This window comes from Anneissia japonica, unplaced genomic scaffold (assembly GCF_011630105.1).
Source record: "Anneissia japonica isolate Jap-2015-1 unplaced genomic scaffold, ASM1163010v1 scaffold287825_len194363_cov185, whole genome shotgun sequence".
Lineage (NCBI taxonomy): Eukaryota > Metazoa > Echinodermata > Crinoidea > Comatulida > Comatulidae > Anneissia > Anneissia japonica.
The window spans coordinates 154666-167358 of NW_022719018.1; the positions used below are offsets into that span (position 1 = coordinate 154666).

General features: G+C 34.9%; 1 protein-coding gene across 2 annotated transcripts in view; it reads right to left on the reverse strand.

Moving 5' to 3' along the window:
• Window positions 1-12693, reverse strand: part of LOC117110703 (UBX domain-containing protein 4-like) — a 60129-nt gene that overhangs the window by 21492 nt on the left and 25944 nt on the right. The window contains exons 11-15 of one of the 2 annotated variants that reach the window (XM_033253470.1): window positions 11421-11520; window positions 10641-10729; window positions 9903-9975; window positions 7535-7614; window positions 5193-5368 (exon numbers count right to left, since the gene is read on the reverse strand). In XM_033253470.1, coding sequence (XP_033109361.1) covers window positions 5193-5368; window positions 7535-7614; window positions 9903-9975; window positions 10641-10729; window positions 11421-11520 — 518 coding nt within the window. Of the gene's footprint in view, window positions 1-5192; window positions 5369-7534; window positions 7615-9902; window positions 9976-10640; window positions 10730-11420; window positions 11521-12693 lie in introns of those variants that run through there. The other variant, XR_004445758.1, reaches the window with a different exon arrangement.

Consider the following 12693-nt stretch of genomic DNA (forward strand, 5'->3'; position numbering starts at 1 on the left):
CATCTTGGAATTTTTTGTGATGACGTCATTATTCTGATTAAATTTTTTAACGAGAGTGAGGAGTAACTATTTAGCCAAGTCCTTGTTACATTTGATATACATAGCATATGTAAAAGTGACTAAAAACAAACATTTATTTCCCTTACCCCCATCTTAATTAGCCCAAAATAGGATATTTTATGTCAAAATTTTAAAGCGCTATAAAAAAAATTGCCCAAGCTCTAAGAATGGGGATTTTTTTTCTGAGACACTATATGATATACTGATTCAGAAAAACCAAAAATTAATTTTCCTTTACTTTTTTCCCGCAAATTTCCTACTACGTCCAGGCTAGTGGTGTATTTTGGCATCATGGCTGTTAGCACACCCTTGAATCAGACAATTATTCATTATTTGTAAGAAATGAATCAGGCATTTACAAGAACATTCTTGTTTTGTTTCAAGGTAAGTTTTTATGAGGCGCAAATGTAAATTTATTATTTAACACAATTATTTATATACAATTCATTATTTAACATATAATTGAATAGATCACCCATTATTTATATATAATGCATTTACGTCTAACAGATTATATGTAAATAATTGCGTTAACGTTTTCATTATTTATATATAATTAGTTTACTGGTTTCATTATGTATAAATAAGGAAAGGGTGACACATCATTATATGTAATGAAAAGTAACTTAATTATTTATATATAATAAGTTCACTGATTTCATCATATATAAATAATGAAAAGTAACTTACAATTATTTATATATAAGTTCACTTATTTCATTATATATAAATAACGAATTTACTTCAAACTCATTATATATAAATAACTGCTTTTACATTTTATTATATATAAATAATAGCTGTCGCAAAACCATTATATGTATATAATGCTTGGACTTCAAACTCATTATATGTAATCGTGTTATCGTGTTAATATATCTCTAAATAAGGGGTTTTACTTCCAATTATATATAAATAACGGTTGAGGTCGAGTGTCATTATATATAAATAATGACATCGTAGGAAGCCATGGTTTATAAATAATTTGTTATGCACAGCCATGACGAAGTAATAAATATTCACCAGCGCTCTAAAGTTACAATTAGGGCCTATTCACTTAACGCAAATGGAACAGTAAGGGATACCGCAGATTATTGAATCCAGTGGTGGATTAAAAATTTAAAAAAAAATGTTTCATGTAATGGTCGTTCCCACCATATTGTTTTCATTGTTTTCTGGGTTGATTTGCAAGGTACTACATGACTCAACTATTTTTTTTACTTAGGAGTTAATTGGTAAAAATCGCACAGAATTCATACGACATCACTGACAACGCCGGGGACGACAACTCGATTTTGTGATTAATTTTCCGAATAAATTTATACTAAATAACTTCTAATGACGCACTATTGTCTTTGTTGGCCATTCAACTGTCATTTTATCTATTTTTCCGGAGATATCACCATTCCCAATAATCTATAAAACACCCACATAACAACGTCACGTTAGATCGATTGTTGGGGCGCCGTGGTGACGCCGGTAGGGTCAATTTTCGTCGGAAGGTATCAAGATGATAGTTTCATTGGACTAAATTCTTGCTTATGTTTACCACATTTTTACTTAAGATTATACTGACACTGGTTTCAAATCACGGTAAAGTATAGTTAAAAATCACCTTATTTTGCGAATTAGCGCCCCCTCAACTGATCATCGAACCCCCCACCCCACTTCAAGACATCTAGATACGCCACTGCAGTGGGGTTCCAGGGGGCTTCACCCCTGGGAAGCCACGGATATTTGATGAATTATGGCGAATTTTTTTTACTTATTGATAGGCATCGAGCTACTATAATACGACTTCATGTAGGCTATGTTTGTATGTCGAAATCAGCTTACAAAACCAAAAAATTTTGAGTAAAACAAGAAACAAAGTTTATTTACGTATAATCTTTTAGACGTAAATGCATTATATATAAATAATGGGTGATCTATTCAATTATATGTTAAATAATGAATTATATATAAATAATTGTGTTAAGTAATAAATTTACAATTGGCGCCTCATAAGTCTTAACAGTGTGGACCAAGTTCGGCCACGAGCAATTTTTTGTCGTAGGATGGTAAAGCAAAGTCTCCTCAATTATTCAAGTCTGACTGATAAATATGCTGCTATGTACATCAGAATCTGTCTCTTATACACATCTAGATGTGTATAAGAGACAGTTTATATATAATGCATTTACGTCTAACAGATTATATGTAAAGGGCCAAGGGTGGCATTTTCCCTCCTGTCAGACAAGCCTGGACCCAGTTGTTCGACGCCACGATTAGGTCGTCAGATCAAATATAAAAGAAAAAAGATAATAATTTGCCTATCCAAATAATGTTATTTTGATTGCTAATCCCAAGGGGTTCACAGTTCCTCGCTAATTCCTAATATTGTGGAGCAAAAGCTCAATTTGGACCATATTTTATTGCTTAAAAGCAATACTACCAGGGATTTTTTTATGTCTGCCAAGGCTCAAGTCGGTCCTTTAGCTTTGACCCCTCCACAGGACATGTCAGCAAATTTTTGGCGCCATCAGTCTGTTCTAAGGACCTAGAGTTCAGACCTTGTATGGGCCTTGTGTGATTGACTTGACTTAGTAGATTCTGAATTTTAATGCATTACATTTACTGTCAGTCTGCAAATACTAAATATTGCTCAATTAAAGTATATTGAAACTCCACTGTGTAACATAAGACTTTGCTCAATGCTGCGAAGCTAAGATTATGCAAATTATGCCCATACAGTGGTCCACTGCCACCACTGTAAATAAATAGACAAAACAAACAAATGTGATATGAGAAGGTATGGTTTCTAAGTAGGTTTTAAGTTTTTCCAATTTATTTATCAATCTTCAAAATAATCCAAAAATAAAAAATGATTATTTTGAATATCAACGTACAAATTCTAAATCCTAGTTGATCTCCTTACACATTCAGACTTCAATTTGTGCTATCACTTGACCCTAGAAGACACTCACTCATCAGTGACCGCCCTGCATTCTCTGCACAATGCTGCCCGATTCAGACGAGAATGCAACCTTATCGCACGTGTAGATGACTTTATGTGATGTTATTATATCTTAGATGTTTCTGTCAATGTGCAATCAAAAGCTCAATCTATAATTCTGAAACTGATCTCGCCTTGCTAAATGATATTATATATTTTTATTTTATTTTATTAATTTCGGCAACACAAGTATCAAAGACACAATACAACTTTGAATGCGCCATGGATTAGCAAAAGAGGTCAGAGAACTTCTGTTGCCAAGAGGCGTGCCACTCCAACACTCAAAGCCTACAAAAAACATGCAATAAAATATAGAAATATACAAGAATATCTAAAAAATTAAATAGGCCTATATCTTTAAAATGTCTTTTAAAAATATTTTTAAAATTCGACCAGCTGTCACATAAAAAAGCATTTCTAATGTTGTCAGGTAGCCCATTCCACATACGAGTAAATCTAGTTGCAATACAATACTTTCCACTATCAGTTTTGGATGCCAGATGCTTAAATTTTAAAACATCCAAATGCCTACAATTAACAGTCAACATATTTAAAATAGAACTATTATGCAGTTTATATAAAAAATTAGTAACAAAAATAACAGGAGAATAATCTCTATTTGATTTATAGTCATCAAGTTATGTTTTACTAATCAGTCGGCATATGACAGATCTAGAATCTGTTGATGTAAAATAAACCTACTCGCCCTTCCCTGAATTTGTTCAATTATCAAGATGGTTCTATTGGTGCATTTAAACTGAATTATATAATTGAAATTCATTTTATAATATCAAAAAAATGTACATTCTGACATACGAGTAAATCTAGTTGCAATACAATACTTTCCACTATCAGTTTTGGATGCCAGATGCTTAAATGTTAAAACATCCAAATGCCTACAATTAACAATCAACATATTTAAAATAGAACTATTATGCAGTTTATATAAAAAATTAGTAACAAAAATAACAGGAGAATAATCTCTATTTGATTTATAGTCATCAAGTTATGTTTTACTAATCAGTCGGCATATGACAGATCTAGAATCTGTTGATGTAAAATAAACCTACTCGCCCTTCCCTGAATTTGTTCAATTATCAAGATGGTTCTATTGGTGCATTTAAACTGAATTATATAATTGAAATTCATTTTATAATATCAAAAAAATGTACATTCTGACATACGAGTAAATCTAGTTGCAATACAATACTTTCCACTATCAGTTTTGGATGCCAGATGCTTAAATGTTAAAACATCCAAATGCCTACAATTAACAATCAACATATTTAAAATAGAACTATTATGCAGTTTATATAAAAAATTAGTAACAAAAATAACAGGAGAATAATCTCTATTTGATTAAATATTATATGTCATCTTAAACGACCCATTGGTAATAACATGGTAACATCAATGTATTTTTAAGAATTAGACAGCGACGTTCTCTCAGAAGTTGTTTTGTAGACGTTTATCTGTTGATGACATTTTGACCTCATGAATCTGCAATGAGATTTTCGGGTCGATTCAGCCGAGACGGCCCGAGTGGAGTTTCATGTAAATGTTTCGTACGAAAAAAAAAATCGCGGACGGGACACTAGTCCATCGCAGGTTAGTCCCCAGCAGTTTGCTGGTACCCATTGATACAGCTGGGTGGACTGAAGCAATGTGGCTAAAGTGCCTTGCCCAAGGACACAAGCAAATCTGCACAGCAGAGACTCGAAACCCCGACCTTACGATTGAAAGCCCAAACCTCACCGCTGAGCCAAACTGCCACTAATTAATAAAAGGGTCGTAAAAACATGCATTATGATTTTTTGGAGCGATTCAAAGATAATAATGCATGTTTGTGGAACTGAGTGAAACCTTGTATATTTGGTTAGACTTGGGTCCCCTGAAGTAACTGTTATTCCATACACAAGAGGAATTGGTAAAATTGGGCAATATTTTCATGCACTTTTCAATATTTCTTGTAGTAATTCTCCTTAAGTGTATGAAATACAACTATATTAATTGCTTAATATGTTCGTATTGTGAAAATTCATGTCATGGTACTTTAAGAACACAATTAATTTAAATTTTTTTTGTGCTGTTATAGTCAAGGTTATACACTGGTTTTTAATTGTAAAAACATCATTACCTTTTAGGTATAGCTCCTGTATTGGGTCCAGGCTCCCCAGAAGATCGGTCTGAAGTGCTTCCTTGCCTATTACTCTGCAGGTTTCCTGCACTTGGATTAATAAACTTCCAGAGGGCAAGGAAAGGCGACAGGAGCATCAGGACTGGACTATCTGATTGGGTAACAGCAGTGGACCCCTGTAGAAAAACAAGCATAACAAACTTTATTGTTCAGACAATAAATAGAAAATTTAGAAGTTGCATCACACTGACCTAGTGGGAAAGAGTTGGCATAGCGGATGAGTTTTGGGTTGTCAACCTCAAAGTCATGGATTTGAATTGCTATTTTGTCCATTCTTTCCTTTTGCCAAACGCTCATTATCTAAGCATGCTCTTCATAACTTTTATATATGGGTATTTTTACATTACTGTACAATGCATAAGGTTGGACACTGACTGCGCTAGACAGCTGTTGGGCGAAGTGATTCTACGAGGAACGCAACACGGAGGCGTTCAGACTGCCACCAGCAATCAGCAGATGGTGTCGCGTTGTCTATCGCTCGCTGGGAGTGAGTGGAGTTGGATTCATCATGCGACGGTCGTACGACTAAGGCAATGAGTGCCCAGCTTTCACCTGTGTTGCACCATGATTTGAAGTTCCACCAGGATGCAGAGGAGGTCAGATGTTGTGCATCTTTGTCTGTATATGGATCTAATGACCAGATTAACAAATTCTTCACATTGTACATGGTGCTAATATAAATAACATAACATGCATGGTAGTGGAAACAAGTGGTACGTAAGTTATTGAGCTTCCATTCAAATGTTCTTAAGCTCGTTTTCCACTAGGTGAACTTATTCGTGTGAATCAAAAGCTTTGGTACGATTCCTGAGCTCGGAGGCAGTGCTATCGGGAGTCCAGGAGGGCAAAGGACCCCCCTCCGTATCAGGGACCTTTAAACCCCGTGTCTGGGAAGTTCCAACAAGGTTGTCGGGGAAAAATCAAATCTTGAGTGCCGAAAGTTCAATTCAAGCATGAAAGTTCAAAACTAAGCTGTCAAAATTTTAGGGATTAAAAACTGCTTAGTGTGAGCAGTGCTTCTGTATGTGGGAGGTGTTGTATATACTATTGCAATTGCATGGGTTGCAGTGGTGTGCTAGCTCTTCCCAACAGGGAGCTGGTACCTGTACCTCCAACAGGGGGACTAATACCCCCAACATCCTTTTCAAAATAAAGAATCCCATAATCAACACAAAATTTTAAAATATTCACCGACATATTTAATTGTTGGGAGGGGGTTGGTGTGACTAGGCTCCCCGATGTAGGGTGGGGCATGGACCCCTTGTTGGAGAGCTTGGACCCCTCGTTGGTAAATTCCTGGCACCAGTACCCCTGTCTGAGTTATGATTGGTTGCACATTGTTTTGCTTAGCAAGAAGTAGGAACTTCGCAAAGGAAGTATTTCGACACGACATATACTACCCAACTCAAGTAATAAAGCCTTTTTGAGGTCTCGGACCATGGCCTATAAATGGATTTCTATTCTATTTAATTTTGTATTTGGGTGTTGTTAGGGAAAGTTGTAACTTTTTATGTTCTTTACATCAATAGGCATACTAATAATTTCCAAGCCCGTAGCCAGGATTTTGATAGGGAGGTTCTTTTTAATACTGAAAGGGCCGGCACTTGCGAGCATCATTGGCTGGGGGCCAAGGGAGCCGCCAAGGGCCCCGCTGGGGTCCCCGGGAAGCTCCAACATTCTAGACATTTAGAAGTGTTATTTAATTGATTGGAGAGGCCATGGATACATTAAAAAATGTATATATTAAAAAAGAGTAAATCCAGAGAATTCTGTTTACAATACAGTATTATGAAGGCCTCTCTCTAGCTCTCTCTAGTTTGCGGGTGGCCGACGATCGTATCGGGACGATTGGTGATACGCTCTGCTGCTGCTGCCTGCCCTGTCCCTATTTTGGGCAGTTAGGCCTACACGGTCATATTGATTAAATAATAATGTTGTAACAGTTGAAAATGCACAATTTTTATTTATTTTTTTATGTTACTAGGTAGGCCTAACAATCGGGTATTAAAGTAGGACTTTTTTTAATAATGATGATAGGCTCTAGGCTAGGCCCAAGGTGTAGGCTAGCCAGCCTTTGTTGAAAGGGCACTTAATGAGAAGTGGGGTTCGTTCAAACCCAACGAACCCCCCTGGCTATGGGCTTGATTTCCAACAAATTTCGTACCACTGTCAAAGAAATATGATGTAGTATTTTTGTTAACACCTGCAGTGAAAAAATTAGCCTGTACTATGGTTTGAATGAATGTACATAAAAAAGAATATGAAATGGTAAATGCTTCTACCTCCTCCTTTTTCTTTTCTTTGTTCTCTTGCAATGCCCCCTCCTCTATGGTCTCATTACTTGTATTAACTTCTACAGATGCTTGTAAAATAAAAAAAATAATAATTAATATGACAATTTTTATCAGTTTTTATAAGGCACCATACTACATTACAGCACTTTACCAAATCAGGTCATTAGATACATTTACCATGCATCAAAGGATATAGAAAAGGAAGAGAGCTCAGTACACTCGATGTGAGTATAATTGAACGATACACGGCTTTGTGAGGACACCACTGTGTTTGGTTGTCGCTTTTAGTTACCCAATAATACCTAGCATGGTTTGTTTATCTGTTTTCCACAAGATATAATTCCTTTGTAAGGGCAACAGTGTTACTACAGTATTTTCAAAAATATACTCCCAGGAGAAGCAAGTGGCTATACTGTATTATGTTTAGGCCTACTAAATTATCTGCATCGGTATTTGGTTTGAGAAATTTGTAATCATTTTGGTTCCAGACGTTTAAGTAAAACCAAAGAGTTGAACTCTCGGTCTTGTGGTTGTCGTTGAAACGCAATCCTCCTATCATTGTATCTGGAAAAGTACTACCAAAATTGAGGGCATCCGTCAAAAGAAAGTAAAGGTGTTCGAATCGCATGTTCGAGTCTTGAACGCAATTTTCTTCAAGTCTATTTGATTTCTAATAGCGCGCCCTCTACGTTGTGGTAGTAGTACCCATCATGCACCTCCACTGGATTTACTTGCTCTTACAGGGTTAACTGCCAAATCATAACATAGCATCTATGTCCCCGGTAATATCTTACGTGTGGGTGCACTTCCACCTGACAATCTGAGCATAGAGGGAGCACTTTCATGACAACAATAGTGACTTCCATTAGGGCTAGTAAACAGGACTAAGCACTCTTCCCTTTCTATAATCTTTGCATTCTTGCACCCCTGTCTCTTATACACATCTAGATGTGTATAAGAGACAGGGCCATGGATACATTAAAAAATGTATATATTAAAAAAGAGTAAATCCAAGGAATTCTGTTTACAATACAGTATTATGAAGGCCTCTCTCTAGCTCTCTCTAGTTTGCGGGTGGCCGACGATCGTATCGGGACGATTGGTGATACGCTCTGCTGCTGCTGCCTGCCTGTCCCTATTTTGGGCAGTTAGGCCTACACGGTCATATTGATTAAATAATAATGTTGTAACAGTTGAAAATGCACAATTTTTATTTATTTTTTTATGTTACTAGGTATAGGCCTAACAATCGGGTATTAAAGTAGGACTTTTTAAAATAATGATGATAGGCTCTAGGCTAGGCGCAAGGTGTAGGCTCTGTCTCTTATACACATCTTGATGTGTATAAGACTCCTATCATTGTATCTGGAAAAGTACTACCAAAATTGAGGGTATCCGTCAAAAGATAGTGAAAGGAGTTCGAATCGCATGTTCGAGGCTTGAACGCAATTTTCTTCAAGTCTATTTGATTTCTAATAGTGCACCCTCTACGTTGTGGAAGTAGTACCCATCATGCACCTCCACTGGATTTACTTGCTCTTACTGGGTTAACTGCCAAATCATAACATAGTATCTATATGCCCCCGGTAATATCTTACGTGTGGGTGCACTTCCACCTGACAATCAGAGCATAGAGGGAGCACTTTTATGACAACAATAGTGACTCCCATTAGGGCTAGTAAACAGGACTAAGCACATGCACTCTTCCCTTTCTATAATCTTTGCATTCTTGCACCCTCTGCTGATGATGATGCTTGTTAAATTTTCTTGTATAAGTCATGCAAAAGTAAAATTAGAACTGAGACCAATGCATTCTAATTCAGAAGTTCATATTCTACAATGCATTATGTACTTGTGAGTGATGGGACACCTAGATAGAGTGTCTGCACAAGATGCAAGGAATGTGCTCACATGCTTTCAAAAAACATATTTTTTCATTTCATGGATACAACAATTTAATTAAGTTAATGTAACTGAGCAAACTAAAATATTTATGATAGTATAATACATACTCCAAGAAACGAAATGCATGCCATCATGTCGGGATTCAATATTTCGACATTTAATTATGTCATCATCAGGAATGATGATGACATTCCTGATGATGACATAATTAATGTCAAAATATTGAATCCCGACACGATGGTGTGCATTTCGATACTTGGAGTATGTATAATCTTATCTGAGATTAATCAGTGGACCTTTTGGTAAAATATTTATTTTATTAAAATTCAAAATAAAGAAATGAAAACAAATATTACTACAATATTAAGTTATAATATGATATGGAATTTAAATATTAACAACTAATGGCTGATTAACATATTTTAGTACAAGGAGCATATGCACTGCTTACCAGAAGATGATGTTTGAACTTTGTCAGGTTGGTCTGAAGGTACTTTTGGAGTTCCAGAGCTTTCGGTCAACAACTGAAAAGGATCTTTCTCCGTAAGTCTTCAACTGACAGGTAGGCACATGAAGGGTCCTAAAGCTGGTTTTCCGCTAGGCGAATTTATTCTCGTGAATCAAAAGCATCACTCATGCGCATGCACATTCACATTTCTATCGGAGTTTTCGCTTCAGTGAAATTAATAGTTCGAACCGTTTCTACTTTTTACTAAGTGAAAAATGTGCGCAACCAATCAGAGCTCAGGAACCGAACTGACGCCTTCGAATCGCGTGAATAAATTCGCCAAGTGGAAAACTGGCTTTAGATGTAGTGGACTTTTACATTTAGCTTAACAGATTATGAGTTCTGAGATGTGATGAGGAGTGGAATGGTGCAAAGACTTGGACTCATTTTGCTCAGTGATTGGAGTCAGTGCAGTTTCTTAAGTGTGACACTAATGTGTAGAAATTTGAGAATACTAGAGACAAGTATGGATGGTATAATGTATTGGAAACAAATTAGAACAAATTATTATTTGTAGGAGCATCACCGACAATTACATTGGCAATGGCATGTATACTGTAAAGGGAATATGATAAGTTTTATTTTGCTAATGCATCCAGTGAATAATTGGCCTGTAATATTATTTGAATGAATATTATACATATAATATAGAAATAAATATGAAATGGTAAATGCTTCTACCTCCTCATTTTCTTCTCCCAACTCTTGAAATGCAACCATCTTCTGCCATCTATATGCCTTCTTCTCTATGGTCTCATCACTTGTATTAACTATAATTATATAAAATTTCCGATGATTATGACATCAATTGATTTGATTTTTGAAAATATTTTTTATCATACAAATGATACATCGTTACCAAATCGTGCTAGTTTAAAAAATTCTATTATTTCTTTTATTTTCTATATGAACAATTGCTTTTTAGCTTTTTATCATTGATCGCTAGGCCTAAAAAATAAATTGTTTGTTTGCCTTTTAATGCCGAAGATTGTATAGGAGGGGCAGGCGCAAAAAAAGTTTTTTGTTTTAGTTTTTTTTTCTCCTGTCACCAAATTAACATATTAAATCGCAATGCTTGCAATTAAGCTGTCGCACTATTTGTTTTTCCAAGGGTATTCATCAGATTGAATAAAAATAACCCATAATCAATATTTTGCAAAGAATTTAGGCCTAGAATGGCGATATCTTACATCAGACACCAAATTTAGACAATTTTCATGTGCAAAATGGCAAAAAATAAAGATCGCTTTATAAAATTTTTGAACAAAATATCGAAAAAAAAAATTTGTTTTTAAAACACCACCTCTATTTTTTTTTTGAGCTGGGGGGGGGGGAAGCTGGAGGGCAAACAAAAATTTATTCTTTTTAGGCCTTATCGCCATAGTGCAAACAGGCCTGTCTTTCAAAAGTAAAATCAGCAGAACATTCCAATGCATTCTAATTAAAAAGTTCATATCCTACAGAGCGAATCCGTGGCTGCTTGCAGGGTTGATGTTTGAGCATCCATTGCTTTTGTTGTTGCTACTGCTGAGGTTTGGTTGGAATTGGACCTATTATTTCTCTACATAAAAGATAAGATTGAGAATTTCTTTTTCCTGTCAAACCAAAAATTAAAACTTGAATGTTAAAATTATCTTAACAGTTCTGCTGTTCTTTACACAAACAACTTCAAACAAAACAAAATTAGGAACTGGTATGTGTGTGTATATATATCATCACCACTTTCACGGAGAGACACAATCTTTAATTTCGACCAAAACAACCTTTTGAGAAAAACGCATTTGAAGTGTACTAATTAAAAAATTGTAAAATAAAAAATTTAAAAATTTGGTTTTACGTATGTTTCAATGATAAAGCGTTAAACAATTCAAATTTTCTTTTTCTTTTTCTTTTCTTAACTTTAACCTGTTAATTAGTGTGAAAAGTTTTGTGTCTGTCCATGAAAATGATAACGAGAACATCAATGATGCAATAGCCCACTTGACAATAACTGGCAATGTTTAAGTGCTGTTAGTGAGTGGAGGTTGTGTGGAGTGTTGTTACATGTATTGAGCATAAAAAAAACATTTAAAGTTATAGTAGTTGTATGCATCATCACAGGACCTTTTTTGTTATGTTCACATAACAGATAGAAAAGGTGTGATGTCGCGTACAGTGATATTAAAGGAAATATGGTTGTTGTAGGGGTTGTTGTGTACGTATGTTTCTGAAATATTTTGTACTGTAATTATGAAGATATATATGTAGCGGTTTATGATTTAAGTAGACAGTTTGGTGAGCGAATGGAATTTGTTGCATAGAAGTATTTCATTGTGAAGAAATATATTTTTCCAAAGGCGCATTATAATTACGTATATCATTTGTCTTTGTTTGTTAGTTAAACATGCAGCTTTGTTTGAGAAAGGCTAAATAACTTCTTGGCTGACATCAGATCTTGATGTATGTATACGTTTATATGTACATATATATATTTATGTATATATATATATATATATATATATATATATATATAAAAATATATACATACACACATACACGCATACATACATACATACATAATATACATAATATATACATACATATACATATATACATACATATACATATATACATACATACATACATATACATACATATATACACACATACATATATACATACATACATATATAAATACATATATATATATACAGTATATATATATACATATGCATATATATACATACATATATGT